At 41.0% G+C, this 23013-nt stretch overlaps 1 protein-coding gene across 2 annotated transcripts in view; it reads left to right on the forward strand.

Moving 5' to 3' along the window:
* Nucleotides 1-23013, forward strand: part of LOC149178850 (6-phosphogluconate dehydrogenase family protein) — a 433139-nt gene that overhangs the window by 20259 nt on the left and 389867 nt on the right. For both annotated transcript variants that reach the window (XM_089420463.1, XM_089420464.1), the window contains exon 3: nt 20638-20726. In XM_089420463.1, the coding sequence (XP_089276589.1) occupies nt 20638-20726 (89 nt within the window). The remainder of the gene's footprint in view (nt 1-20637; nt 20727-23013) is intronic.

A 23013-nucleotide genomic window follows, 5' to 3' on the forward strand; every position in this document is an offset into this window, starting at 1 on the left:
TTCTGGGAAAGGGATTATTTAGGTCACTCATATCCATTCATTGATTTATCCTTCATCGGCGACTCCACAATATACCAGGTTTCCTCCCATCGATGAAAGTCCGTAAATAGAAGGGAGCCTTAGCTAAGGTGACAGTTGGCTAAGTCTCCATTTGTTGCCCTTGGTCTAGCATTTGCCCTTTAGGGATCCCCTGCTAGTTTGAGTGGTAACAATCATTATTATTGGATCCCTTCTATTCATTATGGCACATGAAGGACTTCATTTGGCCTTCTAATGACCCTTCTTGCCACTATTCTATCGGTTCGACCCTCTTGAGAGGCCAATTATTCTTGTTTGGAGCTATTTGGTGGGTTTGTCATCAAACTAGGGTTATTTTGCACATTATTTTATTATTAGGTTCCTTATTAGGCCAAATTTAACCATTCGAATCCCTTGGAGGATCATATAAATGTAAGAGAGGATCATTTGATCTCTCATCATCACTTGGATTTGGATTTGTCTCTAGAAGAGAACTCGAACCTGCAATTGGGACAAATTTTCAGTGCTTTAAATGAATTTTGATGTTTGGATTAACTTTGCACTTCTTCTTGGAGCTTCTATTTTGCATGTTGGGTGGATGGATATACTCTTTCTTTGCCTTGTAAGTGCTTTATGATGCTTATTTCGGCTACAATAAAAGTCTAATGCATGGAATTTTCTCTTGTTGTAATTGGATATGCCCTAATTAATGCGAAGTGCTTGGAGCATTGAAAATTGTTGAGATTTTGCATGTGTTACTCATTTGACAAAGATTGGGTGAATGTTCCTAGGGGAATAATTGTGTAATTAAGTCCTTGAAACTCCATCTTGACATTGTACTGAAAGTATAATATTCTCAAGGGTTTTTTCGTTTGCCATCCTCTATTAGGATAGCGAGGTCCCTCAAGGTCTCCTTGAAGCATCGAAGTTGCCTTAGTCAAGGTCACTTGACTCCATTTCTCCCAAAAGGCAAGGCACTGGTCCATAATCCTTCGTTGATCACTCCCAGAACCTCTTTATTTTGCTCCAACCATTTGTTGCCCTAACGCTTAACAACCTAGCTAGGGCATCAAGCAATTTTACTTAGACCCATCCATTTGAGGAGTGAGTTGGTTGAGAACTGCACTGGTGTCTCCTCTTCTAGCCCTCCAAATTTGAAGACAATCCTAGTGTTGGTTTTAGAGAAATATTAAGCCCTAGCCCCAGAAGTGTCTTGGTTTAGGTCTTCTTGGGTTAGTAGCATTGCAAGGGGTCTATTGTGCTTAAGAACTCGAAGGAAGTTAATCTCTCTTGACCCCTTTCTCTTATCCTTGTCTGGCCTAGTCATATTGTTGATGAACATCCTAAAACCCCATGCCTTGTTTTGACCCCCTAGGTCTCTCTTGTGGTCCCAAACTTTTATACATTTGTCATCTTGCAAGACCTTGAAGAAAGGTCCTTCCTTTCCCAAAGAGTCTTAGGTCTAGGGCATCCCTTATCAAGGAATATCCATAATCCCTAGGTCTAAGCCTTCTTTAGGCCTTTCTTAGAGAGCCCCTTACCTTGCCCTTAAAGCAAGCAAGCCTATTATTTGAGTCTCTATTATGAATTGGCCTTTGGAATCACTATACATCCTATCATTGACTTATCTCTCCTTGTGATTCCCTCCATACTGAGACTCCTCCCATCAGTGAAAGTCCGTAAAGAGCAGGGGACATCAATTGAGGTGACAGTGGGTCTTTGTCCCATTGTTTCCACTTGATCTAGTAGTAGGCCCTTAGGAACCCCTCTTTGGACCCCTGCTAAAGAGAGTGGTAACAAGCACCAAGCCCTCTATGTGCTTTGATGTTAGTGGCATTGGTTTTCGAATTCCTTTACCATGACTCTACTAGAAATCTACCCATCACTCAAAACAAAATCTTGACTTGACATGCTACGTTTCTTCTATCATATTTTAAAGCTTAGAGGGTTATATTGATGACGAAGATCCCAATATAGGCAATGATTTTGATGATATGTAAATATTTATTGTAGCATGATTTTTCTTGGATGCTAAAGGCCATCTAGAGCCTATTTGTTAATGTATTTTCAATTCAGAGATGGATTGCACTTGATGCTATTTTGGTTATGTGCACCCTTACATGCTATATAAATGAGAACTTTTTCTTATTTGTGTATAAATGGTTTGGATTCATATGGATGCACATGAATATATATGTTTTTCTTTAATTAGTGTAGAGAGAACATGTGAAACAAATAAATATATTACAAATAGTATACAAGAAATCAAATCAAGTGATTGGAGTGAATTCCATCACTTGTTTTAGTTTAGAAAATGTGTTCAAGTAGCTAATATAAAATCAATGAAGCACTATTTGAAAAAATTAAAATATAAAATGCTTACTTGTATACAATTATGTCGAAACGAATCCTTGCAGGAACACTTCTCCATAAGATGAACTATGAAAATCCAAATAACAAATGAGAGTTCCTTTGAAGATGCTTCAAGCGTGGGTCGATCTCCGAAAGACTTCCCCTCACATTTGATCCAACAAGAATATTTATTCTACAATACTCCAATCACCCATTATTCCATATAGATTTAGAGAAGCAAACAATGAATTGAAACTTTTAACTAGAACTTCCAACATCTAGAGCTTACTTCTAAATCAAATGTTAATGCAAGATAGATTTGCACTAGCAAGTCTACAAGAGTATATGGAAAATGAAATAACTCAAAGCATAAATAGAAGAGATTATACCAATAGCTCACAATGCACCATGCTCCAAAGGAAGAACACCCATGAATGGACCCCCAAAGTCTTTTTATTGCAATTCTTGAAAAGTGTACAAGGTAGCAGTGCTTCCGCAAGCACAATAGCTAGTAAACAAATGATCTATAGTGAGAGCCCATGGCTCTATTATATAGAAGTTTGGGAGCCAATCCCTAGGCAAATGGTGACAATCCCAAAGCAAATGGGTGATAATTCCAATGCTCCTTCATGTAAATTTGAATTTCCCAAGTGGCATCAAGATTCCCTCAAGCAAAATCGAATTCCACGGTGAAATGACAAGTGTAGACGGGTGGGAACCCATGTGTGAACAAATTCCCACAAAAATCTCCACCAAATATTCTCCCAAATCTTCCTAAATGTGCATTAACTTCTCAAATTCAAATTTGCAGCTTCCTTATTTAATGCCAAAAATTTGATTTCCTTGAGTGGGCCATGCATTTATGATGCAAGGTGCCAAATTATCCTCCACTTGTCCTTTGACTCATTCCTTTGACTTGAGATAATTTGCAAGTCATTTCCATGTCATTCTGTCACATGGAGCTATTTATTTTCTCCATTTATTTAATTGCTGGGCTAATTTATTGCCACATTTTCCACAAAACTTAGGAAAAATGGGTTTTGAGGGATTGTAACTTAATTTTTACCTCTCAGAGTGTGTCATAGTAGAAAATTGAGGGTGAGAAGTGTAATATTGAGCACACATACCCCATACAACTTCTCTATATATCACTTATTACAATTTATTTTCAGAATTTATTCAAATTTTTGTCCTATGGGAAATTTAAAAATTAAAAAAATTGACCCCTAGACCTAATCAAATTCCATGAAATTTTTTGTGTGATTCAGTATGGTAATATACAATGACCCTAGACACTAGGACTCACCCAAGGTGTAGTGTCCCAAACGGGATATTTTGCCAAATTTACAAAAATAGAACTCAACCGAAATTTCACCATTAAAATATCATTCATTTAACAAAAGATTGCCATTTAAAATAAAACAAACTGAGCATTGCAATCCAATAACACAATGAACAGGAAAATTCTCAGATTTTATTATAATGGAGAAACTGGGGTTGCATGCACATACAACCAAAATAGCTGAGATGAAAAGTTGACCTCCAAGATAATCTACTGCAGTACTATGCTGACCCTCCAAACTGAACTAAACTGCACTGCTAAGCTCTCCTGTGAATTCTGGATGAATTCACCAATGGAAGGTGGGTATTGGCCCAATCTCACTGAATCACCCGAGGGTTTCCGTCCTAGGGCTACTGTTGAAGTAGAGAACCGGGTTCTCAACCTCTCATACAAGAAGAAATATCAAATCCAAGATGTCCTCTAATGGCCTCTTCCTCTTTTTATAGATCTGATGGACCCCTCTAGAAGCTCCTATTTTATTATTATTTTAATCATTGAACACATTTTTCTTAATTAAAATATTCTTTTTAATGTGGGAAAATGGCAAAATTGGCCACCATGCCTCCTTAGACTGTTGAAAATAACTTATAACTATTCCATCTCGTAGATATTCTCGTTTCGATTCCAACGAACTATTACACTAAGGTGTTCTGCCAAGTATTTCTCCCGAAATGCCACGTTAAGCGTAATTAATTGAGTTAGGCTCATTAATAACTCTGTTTTTTGAAAGTTGTCAGAATGTAACGGAATGAAAGGAAAACTGTGCGCATGATGGAATATATCACGCGAATGCCATCGAACCTCATAGAAACCCCTCAAAAGCCCCATGAAACATCTCTAGAAGCCCCTGGGCCCACTGATGAAGTAAACCTGTACCTGTGACCTTTCTACCTCCAACCTGGAAAGTCCATCCATAAGGATCACCAAAAAAAGGAACATCACAAATCCTCCGCCCCAAGATTGCTTGCGCTCAAGTAATCCAAACTTGTGGACTAGTTTGGTGGCCCAATGCAACTGAGACCTAATGCCCGGATCCCATACAAACCACTAGGTGATGCTATGCCTCTGTGTCAACCCACCATGAATAAGCCCCTCAATGCCCGGATCCTAGACCAACCTCTACCTATCATCAACAAATCCTCCTAAATCCCAATGCCACCAAGAACAAGTATCAATTCTCCATGGCTCCTGCTGTGCTATAGCTATGACTGTGAATGTTGCTCCACCAATCGCATACCAACTCATCACCTCTCTCCAGTCCAACCCTTGACTCAATCCAATGCTAATCCCACTCTCCTGCTGCTGGGATGGAATGCTGAAGAGTTGTCGACCTGTATCCCACTACCAACTGGGGCATGTAGTATCTGACATGTCTAGGGGTCCTCGCTCTACTATGCCCCTGACTAAGAATATCACACCATCAATAGGATACCAACTCATGATCTCCCGCCAATCTAATGTATGGACACCTATGCAAGGAATATGTCTACTAGGCTGGTACTGGTCCATGCTCAACTCTTGATGCTCTACCCAGTCAACCAACAAAATCTGTCCAAGAAATCCTGCCCCTTTGCCTAATATGGGCAAAAGTGGCCAAGCTGTGCTGCAAGACCTGTCTATGTACTCCTGGAGAGGGCTGCGGCCTGAAAATGTTGCAGCTTTGCTGGCTGCCACTACATCTGTTTGCACCTCATCAATGGGTAGACCTAAAGATGGATGCACTGCCATCACCCTCATCTGATAGGAGACTCCACGCTCCTCCAGTCCACCAATCTCCTGCAAAACCGTCCTATCAGACTCCAGCGCATCCTTACGGCAAGTGTCTGCAAGTACTATAACCCTGTAGGTTGTTTGGGCATATATCTGCTCCTCACCAATGGTTGGCTGCTCATCCTCCTCCAATATGGGCTCAACATGAGCCACTAACTGACTCTCCACAAAAGGCTCATCATGCATACTATGCATATCATCCTCCTCAGCTGACTCATGCTCCACCATATGCTGCTCATGCTGAATCATCACTGGTGACTCATCATCCTGAATGTCTCCCATAGGGTCCACTGACTGCTCACCATACACACCGGAATATAAATCTGGTCTGCTGTCAACAAATCCACATGACTGCTCATGCTCCCCATATGCATCCTCGTATGACCCCATGGACTCATCCAAAGAAGAGTCCTCATCCTGAAAGACAAGAAGGAATATCTTCCTGCTCTACTTTTGCCATCTCCTCTGCATCTCTTGAGAATGATTGGTCAAGTACCCAAGGTTCTTTGCAAATGAAGCAAAGACCCTTCCTCCTCAACTCATTCTTGCTGCATGGTTGGTCACCATAAATCCACTGCAACTCCTCCTGGGTCAACCGTCTCCTGAACAATCCAATGTTCTGCTCAACTAACCTTTCAGCTAGTTCATAAGCAGTAGGTGAAACCAACTGTTCCTCCCTCCAAATGGCCAACAACCTAGACTGCAACCTCCTGCAAATGGCATCATGGCCTCCCATACATGAGGACAAAATGGACTGCATGTGTGTTATGACTGTGTCAGGATGATGTTTCCTAATGCTGAAGAAGCATTGGAACATCTACAAGATCAAATCGTCACACTCTAGCTCAAACATGAGGTCATAAGATCTAACCAAGGCCATGACTTCTAGAATCTCTAGCCTCTTCCCAAAGGTAGGGCCCTCACTGTTATCCAAATCCTGAAAGGTCTCCACTATCAGTTTGAAGAATCTCCTCATAATGTCATCACTGTAAGGAGGTATAGGTGCATTCAACATCATGATACTACTGAGACAAAAGGCAACTGGTAGTTTGACTCCTATACAAGGGTGCTGCAAATACTTGTGTTGTACTAAGGCAAGCATGGTTGGTTTGAGAGCCCAAATTAAGTTTTTCCCATCTGACTGATGCACCTTGGAGAGGAGTGAAGCAAGTTCTTGAAGTATGAGAAGGGCTTTGGTTGTAACACCTGTGCATCTCAAATTTGTCCCAAGTGCATGAAGTTTGTATCCCATCTCATGTTCATATTGTGGCTGCTCTTGTTGTAGCACATTAAGTATCCCCGTGGAAAAAGTTCTGTTGATTGCGGCTGCTAGTTTATTAAGGGAATTTATAAAGGTTTGATCCATGTTTTAGTTTAATGATGACAATGACAATAAATCTCTCACAGCATAAGCATTCTTTTGTAACCTCTGCTAAACCCTTGCGGCCTATTCCTCCCTGACTCACACTGACAATACAATGGACATGCAATACATAGCATAAACATGAGTCTCTATGACCATCCTGACTCCCCCCCCCCCCCCCCCCCCCAATCTTCCCTTTCATACATCAACAAATGACCAGACCTTAGTAGTATGCAAACTGCAACAATACAATTTACTGACAAATCCTAGCTCAAGACAATAACTTTACGAAATACCCTGTGCATCACACAACTCAATATACCCTAGGAGCGCATCGCCATATAGTAGCAAAGGGTTATACACCATATAGCAGTAGGAATACAACGTTTAGTACAGAGAGAGACTGACAAGACAACTTCTTGTTGTAATTGTCACAAATGACAAATTTTCCTAAACAAGTTGTGGACAGAGTTACGTGCACAAATAAAGATAGAAGAGGATCACAATTTTCTAAGTTTTCAGCGAACTTTTAATGAGACAACTTTGACCTCTCTGAATTGACAGGCTCTTCTGAGAATTATGGTAATGTGGATCTGGAATCTCCTTAGAAAATTACTAAGATCACACCCTCAACCCAAACGTTCTGTCTCAAACTACAGTCAATACATCAACAATGTATTGTACATGGCAATACAACTGCATAGGTATGGCTGCTACAACAGTTATGGATCTTCCACTACAACAATTTCGTCCAGGCTAGCTGCTACATTCTGACATACTACACAACATCAACAACTTTACATTCAACGATACTTAGAATGGATTAAAACATGTGCACCAATCGCATTTGGAACTTCGAGCAACATCAACTTCCAATGGAAACACTTTGTTTCTAGACACCAGGAACACAATCTCAGTCAACAACTAAATGTTATGCCACGAAACTCTGTTTGCCTAATTAACGTGGTCATCGTTCCTCATCAAGTGCAAGGGTCATATGCACAACAATTTTACGTAATTCAAACCATTCCATATAGGCACAACAGACACAGATCACACTATATGAATCATATTACATGCACTGTTCATTGGTATCAACGCACCTTGTTTTCATCATCTACGCACAACGTTTGATCAACTGCACTGTGTGCCTTCTGTCCACCCAACGTTGACCTTTGATCTGCTAATCTGGCTTATTGAAGTCGAAGTTTTCAGCAGTGTGAAGGAGCTCGATGACCAAAACCCCTGTAAATAATAAAATCCCACCTCAAAATAACACTGAGATTGGCTTAAATTTGATGAATGTCACTCAGTTTACAGAGAAAATCACAGCTCCAAGGAATATAAGTCAGCGTCTTAAGAAAATCTTCGCGTTGAGACTAGCAACAGTCGTAGATCCAACTTGTAGGAGCCCACGACGCATGCACGTCACTTTTCTCCTGGACAACTCCCTTTTTCAATTCAGCTATGACGTGGTGATGCGACTACCCAATAAGAAGTTCGGGCGATCGAACCAGTTGTAATTAGAATTTGTTTTGGCTTAAAATTGCAGTAAGCTTTGTCTGCAATATAGATTCGGCTCCCGGTCGATGTGGCGATCAAAGAACGAATAAGCTTCCAATCACCTCGGCTTCTTCACAAATCTCGTTCTTGAAATTGGCTCAGTGGATTTTATAGCTCACGCTCAATTTTGTTCATGCCTAGCTACGCCTATCTCGACGTATGTTACCACAATGTGTGTTGCTACAGCTGCATGCATCAATTTGTCTTCACTGCAACATTTCACAAATTCCAAGGGTGAACGCATGCATGTGAGCCTGCTTATGTCTGGTATCTCCTCCTATGCGCGGCGGATTTGAAGGTGATAATTTGTTTCACCAATCTCTGTTTGATCTAATTTACTATAACCGGGCTACGTAAGACAAACTCAGCTTCTTGAGAATAAACTCAGTCTCCTTATAGATGAATTGATCTCCAACGATTCAACACCTACAACAGATATTACTCCAACCAATATGTTTCTTTTCGGCACTTGAGAATAACCCACGAAGTTCTGTAATAAACCCTCAGGCTGGCAGGAAATCCAACTCTCATACCACTGTAGTGTCCCAAACGGGACATTTTGCCAAGTTTATAGAAATCGAACTCAACCCAAATTTCACCATTACAATATCATTCATTTAACAGAAGATTGTCATGTAAAATAAAACAAATAGAGCACTGAAATCCAATGACACAATGAACATGAAAATTCTCAGCTTTTATTATAATGGATAAACTGGGGTTACATGCACATACAACCAAAATAGCTAAGATGAAAAGATGGCCTCCAAGATAATCTGTTGCACTGCTATGTTGGCCCTCCAAACTGAATTGAACTGCATTGCTAATCTCTCCTATGAATTCTGGACGAATTCACCAAGGGAAGGTGGGTACTGCTCCAACCTCACTGAATCACTCGACGATTTCTGTCTTGGGGCTACTGTTGAAGTAGAGAATCGGGTTCTTAACCTCTCATACAAGAAGAAATATCAAATCCAAGATGTCCTCTAATGGCCTCCTCCTCCTCTTTTTATAGTTCTGATGGACCCCTCTAGAAACTCCTATCTTATTATTATTTTAATCGTTGAGCACATTTTCCTTAATTAAAATATTCTTTTTAATGTAGGAAAATGGTAAATTGGCCCCCATACCTCATCAGACCGCTAAAAATTCACTTCTAACTATCCCATCTCATAGATCTTCTCGTTCCGGTTCCAACGAGCTATTACACTAAGGTGTTCTGCCAAGTATTCCTCCTGAAATGCCACCTTAAGCATAATTAATTGAGTCAGGCCCATTAATAACTTTGTTTTTTTTAAGTTGTCGGAATGCAACAAAATGAAAGGAAAATTGCGCGGATGATGGAATCTATCATGAGAATACCATTGGACCTCATAGAAAGCCCTCAAAATCCCCATGAAACATTTCCAGAAGCCCCTGGGCCCGCTGATAAAGTAAACTTTGAAAATTTAGAAGACCCAAATTTCTACTGCAAAAACTGATTAAGTTTCTTCTATTTGTAAAAAAAATGAACAAATTATTTATTGTGTTCTACGATAAATATCGAAACCAATACACTGCAGCCTCCACTAATTAAATTATATGCGGAAATAAGAACTGAGCAAGAAAGAAATAACACACACAAATGACACCATTGTTTTTGGACCAATGTCCCCAGAAAAATCTAATGTGGGAAAACTTGTGCAGCAACTGATGGTTTGTATTATTAAGCAATAATTTTTTAGTACAATTCTTCGAATTCCCAATCTGGAAATCCTATATAGAGATCTAACTGGACAAAAATATTATTAGAATATATTAGAATATTCCTATTTAGCATTTAATGCTCATTCCTTTTAGCTGTTGCTATTTATATTCTTTTAGCAGTTTCTTTGATAAAACTGAGTGTTTCTATATTCTACATAGAAACCTGATGTTTCTATTATTGTAAATATCTCTGTATTATGATTGAGCTGTTTGCTCATTCGAAATTAATTCATTCAACATTCTTTTATGGTATCAGAGCAAGGTTAAGAGATTTCTTGAACAGTAATTCTCTCTGCATCGTAATCTCTTGAGTCCTTTCTAAGGTCGAGCCCTCTGTAAGCCAGGCAGCCTTCAATGAGTCTTAGCCTCGGCTTTGCTCGCTGTGATAAAAGCTTACAGTCGTCCATCTCGATACAGAAATGGATTCTTCCCTTGCATGATCATTTTATTAAGGAAATAACTTTGTGGCGGTGACTGTTTTCGTGGGAGCGGAATTTTTTTGGCTGGCCAGTTTGCTTGGAATCGTGAATGCGGCTATCTTCTTCTTCGCCTGGCGGCTACTCGACCACAACGTGGAATTCCTCAGCAATCGTGATCCAGGTGTTTTCTCTCAAAACTCATTTGTTTTTTTGAAAGTCGGAGTCGTGGTTTGAAAATTCGATCTGCGGGCAAATTCGTGGTTTTATTTTCAAACGCTGTCAAACCCGTGGATATCTGTGGATACGCGTGTAATTTCAAACCCGTGGATATACATTTGAAACCCGTGGATACACATTTGAAACCCGTGGATATATATTTCAGACCCGTGGATACATATTTGAAACCCGTGGTTCATTGTATTTCAAGCGTTATATTTCTGATATATTTCAAACCCGTGTATATTTCAAACGCTGATATATTTCAGTCATACGCGTGTGTTATCAAACCCGTGTATATATATAAAGCGTATACACCTGTGGATCTATACCTCTGAGACGTATATAGCTGAGACGTGACGTGAAGCTTTGATAGCTCACGTGGGCCAATTTGTTTAGATCTTCGCTTTATCAGCGTTCCCAATCCGTGGTGTTTGCCGGCAGTGTGTTACCAATCAGCAGAAAAGTGAAGCTGAGACAGCACACGTGGGTCCATTTTTCAATCTTCATATTTGTTGTATTTGTGGTTCTGGTTGCCGGCAGTGTGTTACCAATCAGCGGAATTTTTTTCTCTTGTGATCCTGACAGCCTCCATTACAAACTCAGACCTGTGACATCTGTTTATTGCATCAGTATACACTTGTGGTAGACTTGCATTCTCCTGTGGGAAACTGTATTCTCAGAACTGTATTTTGTGCTAGCAGTATTTCTATTGTTTTAGACTAGAGAGATATTTTTGCTGGGTAAAAATTTTTTTTAGCAGGACAAAGTCTGTTCTTTAATTTACACCAGGATAAACAGGCAGCTACATTGTTCTTGTGTGTCAGACTTCTGTATTTTCTTTGGGAAAATGGCCACACTTACCAATCTGATGTTAGAAGGAAATCAACGCTTTAATGGCAGCAACTATAACATTTGGAAACAAAGAATGTTGACCATTTTTGAGTACAGGCGTCTTGATCAACTCATTTTGGGCAAAGAGCTTCGTCTCGGTACAGCCGGGACCGATCAAGATAAATTTGATGATCGAAATCGAGAGGCTGTTATGCTTCTCAAGCTCTCTGTCGCTGATGATCAGTTACCACAGATCCCTTCTGGCAAGACAGCTGCTGAAATCTGGCAACAGTTGAAAGAACTGCATGAGACATCTGATAAAAGCAGAGCTTTTTTTCTCAAAAATCAGTTGTTCTCCATCATGATGGACGAACATATGTCTTTACAGGAACATCTCAACAAAATTAAAGACATTCGAGATCAGCTCGAAGCCATTGGTCGGACCATGGAGGAGGAAGATATGGTAGTCATTACTTTGAAAAGTCTACCGAAATCTTATGAACACTTCATTGAAACGCTCAACATTACCACCACAAATGTTGATCTGAAGTTTCCAGATTTATGTACCAAACTTCTGCAGCAGGATCGGTGGAAACAACAGTTTGGTAGTAGTGCTTCATCAGTGTCCTCGGAAAATGCATTTTCTGCAAAATATCAGTCCTCTCAGTCCTTTCAGCAGAAAGGCTCCTCTCAGCCTTTTGATCCTGCTCGGAAGAAAAGTGTGCAGTGTAATCACTGTCACAGGTTCGGTCACATGAAGAAAGATTGCCGACAGAGGTTTGCTTCTGAACAGAGGAAACAGGGAGGGCCACATCAGACATCAAATGTTGCAGAACATTCCGAGCAAACAGAGTCTGCCTTTTACGCCTTTATGGCTAAAAGGTCTTCAGATCATGTTCCTTCCTCTGCATGGTACATTGATTCTGGCGCATCACGTCATTTTTCTCACAGGCGTGACTGGTTTATTGACTTCTCACCTTTCAGTGATTCCGTGGTATTTGGCGGAGGTGAAAAGTACACAGTAGCTGGCAGAGGTACAGTTCAAATTCAGTCTGGTGGGCGCACACTTATATTTCTGAATGTATACTATGTTCCTGGTATGGAAATTAATCTGCTATCTGTCAGCCAGATTATGAGGAATTCTCCTCAACTTGATGTAGTGTTCAGTACCCACAAGTGCTCCATTATTGACAGGGAGTCTAGTTTAACAGTTGCTGTTGGCCTAGAAGATCATGGTTTATACAGGCTACTTGACACCGGTGACTCTCCAGAAGTGGCTCTAGCAGCACGTATTTCTCCTATCAGCACTCTATGGCATCAGCGATATGGGCATCTCAATATGCAGTATCTCTCTCAGCTCTCTAGGGAGGGACTTGTGTCTGGATTACCTGATATTCAGACTCAGCAGTTGGGGGTATGCAGCGTCTGTCAAGCGGGAAAGCAACATCGGTCTTCATTCAAAAATGGAGAATCTTGGCGCGCATCTAAGGTACTTCAGTTACTTCATGCTGATATTTGCGGACCTATGAATACAACTTCTATCACTGCTTGCAAATATTTTTTACTTATTGTAGATGATTTCAGTAGAAAGATGTGGGTATATTTTTTAAAAAATAAATCTGATGTTCTTAGTACCTTTCAGAAGTTTAAAACATTAGTGGAGAAAGAATCTGGTTGTAACATCATGACCCTTAGGACCGACAATGGGGGGGAATTTTGTTCTTCAGCGTTTGCCAACTTCTGTGATATTCATGGCATCAAACGTCAATTAACCACTCCTTACACTCCTCAGCAAAACAGTGTTGTCGAGCGTCGCAATCGCACGGTTGTTGAAATGGCTCGTTCCATGCTACAACACAGGAGTGTTCCAAACAAATTCTGGGCTGAAGCAGTATTTACTGCTGTTTATCTTCTTAACAGATCACCCACTCAGGCTGTTACAGGGAAGACTCCTGAAGAGGTTTGGTCTGGCCGAAAGCCTAAGATCAGTCATCTCAAAGTATTTGGCTCAGTTGCATATGTTTGGATTCCAGCTGCTAAGCGATCTAAGTTGGATTCCAAAAGCCAGAAACTCATGATGACAGGGTACAGTGATCATCACAAGGCCTATAGGCTGATAGATATAGCCACTGGTCGTCTTAGCTTCAGTCGGGATGTAGTATTTGATGAAGACAGAGGATTTTTTCAGTCTTCTTCTTCTAAGCAGTGTTCTGAGGATCAGCCTCACAGTGTTCTTCTTCCGGTCGGTCCACCTGATGGGAGGGATGATGTAGCATCAGTATTTGATCATACTCTATCTGAGCTTCCTCCAGAAAATAACCCTCCTCTTGCGGCCCCTATTGCTCTTGAGTCTCCTCCACCTCCTCCTGATATTGGTTCCTCTACTTCTGCTATTGCTTCTTCTACTCTTCGGCCAAAATGGTGGGCTAAAACCATTGGTGATCTCCCGGATGATGAGCTCCTTGAAGGCAGAACTTCTAGACATAAGAACAGAGAACAGTCTACAGTCAATTTTGCTCTTATGGCTAACCTGCACAGTACTTTTGAGCCTCAAACCTATTCAGAGGCTAAGGGTACATCTGAGTGGGAACAGGCTATGGAAGCCGAATTCCAGAGTCTTCAGAAGAATCACACATGGACACTTTCTGATCTTCCTGCAGACAAAAAGCCCATAGGCTGCAAATGGGTGTATAAAGTGAAATACAAAGCTGATGGAACCATAGACAAGTATAAAGCTCGGCTTGTGGCTCGAGGATTTTCACAGAAGGAAGGCATCGACTATGAGGAGACTTTTGCTCCTACAGCCAAGATGAGTACCATAAGGCTTGTTCTTGCCCTAGCAGCTCAGTTCAATTGGAAAGTTCATCAGATGGATGTAAAAAGTGCTTTCCTAAATGGTGATCTCCAAGAAGAAGTCTACATGACGCAGCCTCCAGGATTCAAGGTTGCTGGTCAAGAACAGAAAGTGTGTCGGTTAGCTAAAGCAATCTATGGATTGAAACAAGCTCCTCGGGCTTGGTACATGAAAATTGATCAGTACCTGACAGATCAGGGTTTTCAGCGGAGCCCTTCTGATGCAAACCTGTACATCAAGCATACTGGTGATGATATCTTGTTTGTGGTTGTCTATGTGGATGATCTTATCATTACTGGCAGCTCTGCACATTTGATCCATGGGATCAAACAAGATTTATGCAGAACTTTTGAGATGACAGACTTGGGGCTTCTTCATTATTGTCTGGGGGTTGAAGTTTGGCAGACTGAAAATCAGATCTTTCTCTCTCAGTCCAAGTATGCCAAAAATCTTGTGGACAGATTCAGAATGCAGGATTGCAAACCGGCCACGACTCCTATGGAACCAGGGCTCAAACTTTCAGCTCAGTCATCCTCTCCCCTTGTGGATGAAACTTTATTCAGGCAATTAGTGGGCAGTCTCATCTATCTTACTGCTACCAGACCTGACATTAGTTTTGCAGTAAGCTACATTTCTCGCTTCATGTCCGCTCCTAAAGCTGATCATTGGCAAGCAGCAAAGCGTGTGCTACGATATGTGCGTGGCACTTCTGATTATGGCCTCCTATACACTTGAAGTTCCAATCCTATTCTCAGTGGTTACACTGATTCTGACTGGGCCGGTTCGGTTGATGACCGTAAATCTACAGCTGGGTATGTGTTTAATCTAGGATCCGGTGCTGTTACTTGGACTAGTAAGAAGCAACAGGCAGTGGCTCTCTCCTCAACAGAAGCCGAGTATCGGGGAGCAGTTAAGGCATCCTGTGAGGCAGTATGGCTTCGACGTATGCTGGCAGATATGCATGTTTCCCAGACAGGGCCTACTTCTTTGTTTTGTGATAATCAGGGAGTGCTCAAACTTGCCAAGAATCCTGTCTTTCATGAACGAACAAAGCATGTGGAAACTCATTGCCACTACATTCGCCAGCTTGTTGAAGACGGCTCAGTTCAGTTGCAATATGTTCCCACAACAGAGCAGCCCCCCGACATCTTCACCAAGCCTCTTGGTCCTGATAAATTTGTAAAATTCAGAGGGTCTATTGGTGTTGTAAATAGATTGAGCATTAAGGGAGGGTATTAGAATCTATTAGAATATTCCTATTTAGCATTTAATGCTCATTCCTTTTAGCTGTTGCTATTTATATTCTTTTAGCAGTTTCTTTGATAAAACTGAGTGTTTCTATATTCTACATAGAAACCTGATGTTTCTATTATTGTAAATATCTCTGTATTATGATTGAGCTGTTTGCTCATTCGAAATTAATTCATTCAACATTCTTTTAAATATAGTGAGATGATCTCACCCTATTACTGGAAAATCCGTCATTGATCTGCACTTGAGGTGAGCTTCTGCGCTGCCTCTGCATAGTACTATGTCACTCCCACGCAATTGCTGCGTCACTTCTTCTTGGGACTACGTTGCACCTCCTCTTACCCTTTGCTGGCTGGAAACTTCGACCTTTTGTCCTCCCGGTCTCACAGCCCAGCTCCGACACTTGATCCTGATTGTTACTTAGCAGAATTTCAGATTCCCTCTAAAGCTCTGCGTTGCCACAATGTAGCTCTGCGTGGTCCTGTGTCAGCCTCTCTGGACATCTTTCTGCCTTCTCTGCCTTGCACTCTTCGGCTCAGGAAAACTTCCTCCTGAAAATTATCTCTACCCCTCACTACAAGAAATCTCCTCTATGATCTCTCCGGCAACTATTGCGCTGCTCTCTTGAGGAATGGATCTCTTGATCTCTTACTCAATGTGATTTCCAAATGCCCATCAAGCCTCCTCTTATACTCTTTTTGTTGAGAACCAACGACCCAGATTAGATTCTAATCAATGGCTTAGATCATTATGGCTTGATCCTCGTCTTCTTCTAGAAGTTTCACCCTCGGTATAATTAATACCCTTTAATTATTTTAATTCCCTAAGTTTAGACTTAGGCCTCCATTAAAAAAATTAATTATTTTAATAAAACCTTCTCCGTGTGGAATTTCTCAAAACGAATTTTGGGTATTCTGGAATACATGTGTCCAAGCCTCCTTGCAAATTTTGAGGCTTAGAGCACATCCGATGCTACCAGAAATCAACACTCCCTCTTAGCGAGGAATGTGCTCTAGTAATGCAACATGCTGAAGCATCACCCTGACTCTGTAACATCTCCCTCTGTGCTGCTGATGTTTGACATCACTGCCCACCGACTATTGCTCAAACGTTGCATATGTATTGTTGTTGATCCTGCCACTGCCAACACTGCATCTGTACTGCAACCCTTGTAAATGCTGCATCTGTGCTACTGTTGGCCCTACCGCTGCCAACACTACATCTGCACCGCAACCTTCTCCAACTGCTATTGCAACGGAAAAGCATCCAAAATTACTAAACATGTGTTCAGTATGATGCATCTGCTGCTGCTAGTTTCTGCGCTGTCACTGAAGCCACTGCGCTGTTGCTGACTCCGCTATGTGCCAACTGCACTGTTGCCAACACTAGCTCTGCGCTACTCTGATTCTGGCGCTCCTAGCCACTACAACTATCACTCCGACACTCCTCTGCATCAACTGACTCGGTCCATCCTACTACTTCTGATATGGGCTCCCGTAGAAAGGTATTGATCCAAGAGGTGGACTCCTCAAGGATCCTGCCCATCTGCAGTTCTTTCGAACTATAGTACTAGATCACCCCACCTCTCCCCTGGAGGTATCTGGGAAATCATGGCGAACTCCTCTTCCTCGATCTTTGCAGCTGCAACCTGCGGATCATGTTTCACATCCTTGTCCTTCTTCTTGAGAGGACACTACGTAGCGTAGTGACCAAGTTCACCACACTGGAAACATTTGATATTTGAGACATCCTTCTTCTTTCTCCGCTGCTCCTGCTACCCCTTTGATGCAAGGGCTGCATTTTCTTCCTCCTCCTTGGGCTTCGTCCCACTATTGTTGTTGCCATCAAGTTTACAATTGACTAAGTCTCACCTCATTCTTCCCGTTGAAGAGCGGCCCGCATTCCTTCCCAATCCAACAATTTCTCTCTGCCCAGGATACTCTGGACAAACACTTTCCATTCTTCTGAAACTAAATTTAGGGCCATCCTCACCATCTCTGTAGGTTGAGATGTTGATCCTATAGCTACCAACTGATCTCGGACTTCCTGAAGCTTTGACATGAACAGATCAATGTGTTCCCCTTTCTCCATCCTAGCTGATCTCAGCTTCTCCTCCAAGTACATCTTCTGTTGCTCGGAAGATCCTTGATATAGCGTAGCCAAGGCATTCCACATCTTTTTGGCTCTCCCTTTGCCAACAATGTGACATGCTACGTGATCCCTCACTCCATTGAGGATCAACTGCATGGCCTTCGCCATTTCAGCCTTGTACTTCTTGATTGGATCTGCATCACCGGGTACAACTACCACAATACTGACATACATCTTGAGATCATGCTCATCCAAAAGGCATGAGATCCTAGCCTTCCAGATCACATAGTTGGATGCTCCATCCAACTAGTCTTGATCTCTCAGCCCGTACGTTGCTATCTCTGCCAACAAAAAAATGTCGAACTGCCTCCTCTCTCCTCTGCGTTGCTACTGGGCTGACCTTCGCACTCCCTGCTAGAGTTAGTGGATATGCTCCTCCCTGCTACTGCTTAGCAAGTGAGTATTCAGACTTCTTGGCTGAAAGTCCTCTGAGAAATAATTCCCTCAAGGTAGTGTTTCCTTCTCTCTTATGACGTTTTTCTGCCCCAACAACTGTTGCAGAAAACTGTGTCTCACCAGACACTGCTCTGCGTTGAAGCTTTTGCTACATTGCTCCCTTTGCCACTGACAAACCTCGATCTGGAAATCTTACCTCTTTGTCGACTCACTCAGAGAGAGATCTTCCACGAAAATCTTGCCCTTCTGGCTTGGATTGCGCAATCCCTCTAGGGATTTGATCTCCTGCCTACGTAGCACTTCGATCTCCCTCCTTCTCTTCAAGGCTGGCTCTTCCGGTCTACTCCCTTGCTTCACCTGCGCTCTGATACCATGTGAAAATTTGGAAAACCCAAATTTCTACTGCAACAACTGATTAAGTTTCTTCTATTTGTCAAATAAATGAACAAATTATTTACTGTGTTCTATGGTAAATATCAAAACCAATACACTGCAGCCTCCACTAATTAAATTATATGCGGAAACAAGAACTGAGCAAGAAAGAAATAACACACACAAATGACACTGTTGTTTTTGGACCAATGTCCTCGGAAAAAACCCAATGTGGGAAAACCTGTGCAGCAACTGAGGGTTTGTATTATTAAGCAGTAATTTCTGAGTACAATTCTTTGGATACCCAAACTTGAAATCCTATACAGAGATCTAACTGGAGAAAAATATAGTGAGATGATCTCACCCTATTACTAGAAAATCTGGCACTGATTTGCACTCGAGGTGAGCCTCTGCGTTGCCTCTGCACAGTATTGTGTCACTCCCACGGAGTTACTGCATCACTACTTCTGGGGACTGCGCTGCACCTCCTCTGATCCTCTACTGGCTGGAAACTTCGGCCTGCTGTCCTCCCGGTCTCACACCCCGGCTCCGATACTCGATCCTAATTGTTCCTTAGCAGAATTTCGGACTCCCTTTAAAGCTCTGCATTGCCACAACGTAGCTCTGCGTGGCCCTGCGTCAGCCTCTTTGGACATCTTTCTGCCCTCTCTGCCTTACACTCTCCGGCTCAGGAAAACTTCCTCCAGAAAATTATCTTTGCTCCTCACTGCAAGAAATCTCCTCGATGATCTCTCCGACAAATGCTGTGCTACGCTCTTGAGGAATGGATCTCTTGATCTCTCACTCGATGTGATTTCCAAACACCCATCAAGCTTCCTCTTATAATCTTCTCGTTAAGAACCAACAACCCATATTAGATTCTAGTCAATGGCTTAGATCATTTTGGCTTGATCCTCGTCTTCTTCTAGAAGTTTCACCCTCGGTATAATTAATACCTTTTAATTATTTTAATTCCCTAAGTTTAGACTTAGGCCTCCATTAAAAAAATTAATTATTTTAATAAAACCTTCTTTGGGTGGAATTTCTCAAAACGACTTCTGGGTATTCTAAAATACATGTGTCCAAGCCTCCCTACAAATTTTGAGGGTTAGAGCACATCCGATGCTACCAGAAATCAACATAAACCTGTACCTGTCTGCCTCCAACCTTGAAAGTCCATCCGTAAGGATCACTAGAAAAAGAAACATCACACAAGACCTCACCATCAAGCTGCACTCTAGCTTTGGGTTTATGCTTGGAGGAAAAAACTCAATTAATTATTAAGTCCTTGTAAGGATATGATAATTAACCAAGTGAAAAAAACCTCCCAGAGTAAACTTACTTGATGACAAGGTCCCAAGTTACCTTGGCCTGTTACATGACTCGACTCCTCATACTAGTATCACTTTTACATTGTCCCCACAGGGCTTGTGGAATTTGAGTACGACAAAGAAAGATGAGAAGAAGTCAAGTTGAAAAACTTTGATGACATGATGAACTCTAATGGTATATTGAAGCTTCTGATACACCCTTGGGCATGGAGTCTTCAATAAATCTTCAAATGCCACTCCAGTGGTCAACAGGGCGAACAATGATAATGTCAATTTGTGCTAAACATGTTGGTTTCAACTACATAGGAGGTTCATTTATCACTATCAGTAATTAAATAGTTGCATTGCATGGTAATCCCTTTTACACTTTTGTTTGAGAGTATAAGGGATTGAGACTCGAGAGACCAATCCATTGCAATTTCCTTGTTAACATTTTTAAAGCAAATGAGCATAGGGAGAAGCCATATGATTTTGTAGACTTTGCACTGCATTTTTTTTGCATGGTTGTATTTTGTTAAATAAATACTATTTTTGATTGAAAATTTTTAATGGTTTTGTAGGTTTAGCCATCCATCACTTTCTTTTTTTTTGTTGTTCTTTTTTAAGTTTATAAAAGTGAGTTATACTTATTTTTGTTTCAAATTCTAATCTTGTTCCAGAGAGTCGGATTCATTGGACTTGGAAATATGGGGTCCCATATGGCAAATAATCTTCTCAAAGCTGGATACAATATCATTGTGCACGACAGGTATGCATTGTTTGTTTAGTTAATTTTCATAAAACCTTTAGATTATTGGACTGTAAAATGGCAAGCTTAGTCTTTGTCTCTAGTGTCTTGAATAGAGGAATGAGAGCTTCCTCTCCTGATATAGGCAAAAAAAGCCAAAATTGCTTGGGTACCCATTGGCAGAGATTCCAACTCTTTTCTGAAATGCTTTTCCTAACATGATACTGTACCGAATTAGACTGTTAAACCATCAATTTATGTAAATGCAACATTGTAGAATCTCCATGAAAGGTTGCCTAGGATTGCCTTTTCATGTGAAGGAGATCCTAATAATCATATGGTGTCCAATGTACTCTTTCTTGTTTGTCTGATCATCTACTTGATAAAGTAGATATTTAATAATGGGTATTATGGGAGTTTAAGTTAGAAAGTGCATTTTGTAATAAGGTCAACTTATAATGACTTTAACTTAGATTAGTCATTAAATTGTATTTGATTTTTGAATGCAAAGTGAATAGTCATTTTCTCCATGTACCCCCATAAAAGACTCTTGGAAAATGAAGCAACTAGTTTAATTGTTCTCTCTCAATCTGCTGGTTTGAATTTTCTGGTATTGTGTTTGCAATTTTTGATATGGTATCAAAGCCATAGAGTTGAGAAGAATGCATTTGGGAGTCACGGTGAAGGATGAAAGTAAACAAAACATTTTGAATATAGATCATAGAATGAGGCAAGGAAGGTTTACGTACATTGGAGCAGAATTTTTTGAAGAGAAAATTTGAAGTAATGGCAGAGAACTTGTGGTAGAATTTAATACAAAATTTGAAGGAAAATCAACGTGAAATTCTAGGAGTACATGCCATGAATTTTGAACACCAACATGTGTGAAAATGTTAACTATTGCAACAATTGGAAATTATTCTTCTAACTGTAAATTAATTAGCAGTTTATTTGCTATGACAAACAACGAATAATTCACAACTGCAATTTTCACCAAATAAAAATACTGTGGAAGATAAATTGGAAACTGAGAAAACACTTGCACACATACAAAAATATTACACTGTTAGTTTTGGAGAAAAGTCCCTGGAAAAACCCAACTTGGGAAAACCAGTGTGGTAGCTGAGGGTTTTTATTATTAAGCAACAGTGAGAAATTATGAGTACAATAAATATCGTCAATCTGGTGAATCTATCCAAGAGAAATACTGGCAAAACTTATTTGAGGTATTTTACCCTCTCTCCAAGCAATCCCGAAACTTGACTTCCTTTTAAATGCTAGCCATCCAACTAGCTCTACGGAGGCCCTGCGTCACCCTAGCACAGACCCTCACACGCTCTGCTTGAATCAACTGCCAATCTAGCCATCCTGCTTGCCGCTGACGAGGAAAATGCTTCTCCAGCCCTCTGGAAAATTTCTTGACCTCTGGAACTGAAAACGTCTTCCTCTTCAGCTGGATCGAATTGCTCTTCTGAAGCAACTACGCAGTCCCTGCACTACTTCTTGGAAAAAATCTTGGCCTCCTCTTTTTGACTCCCCTGAACTGGAAAACTTCCTCCAGACTCACTGCTTCTGCCCCTCTTTGTCTCTCTTCCCTTCTATGGCTAAAACTCTTCTGGGAACTGTCATTGATCTCTGGAGAAATCGAACTGCCCAAGAAAATCAATCTCAAGTGTGTGTTTCTCCATCTACCCATCGACCCCCTCTTATAATCTCTAGTTGGGACTCAAACAACCAAGATTAAAACATAATCGATGGTTGAGATCATTTCTAGATTGATTCTTTTGAGTTTCTAGATAATTCTCACATTTTTCAATTAATATTGATTAATTAACCAAATTTCCTAAGTTTAGACTTAGGAAATATTAAAAAATCGGTTAATAATCTAATTGAGACACTTCTAGGTAGAATTTCTAGAAACAGTTTATGGGTTATGGCGAACTCCTATGTTTTAGCCTAAAAACAAAGTTTCGAAACTAGAACACCTCCGATGCTACAAAAACTAACACTCCTTCTTAGCGAGGAAGGTGTTCTAGTGCTGCACTACTACTACAATACCTTGTCTGCATCACCCTCTGTATACACTGCTGATGTCTGGCCACTGTGACTACCTGCCACTGCCCCACCAAACACTGCGCAACTCTGATGTTGTATCCGTGTTGCTGTTGACACTGCTATATTGCTGCCAACTCTGCATCTGCACTGCAACTTCCTCTCATCTGTTGCTGCTGCGACTGCAACAACTGCAACTGAGAAGCATCTGAAATATTTAATAAACTGTGTTTCTGTGCTGCATCTGTCTCTTGAG

The sequence above is a fragment of the Pinus tabuliformis genome, chromosome 4_1, assembly GCF_031772625.1.
Source record: "Pinus tabuliformis cultivar Carrire ecotype Pingquan chromosome 4_1, CPIR1, whole genome shotgun sequence".
Lineage (NCBI taxonomy): Eukaryota > Viridiplantae > Streptophyta > Pinopsida > Pinales > Pinaceae > Pinus > Pinus tabuliformis.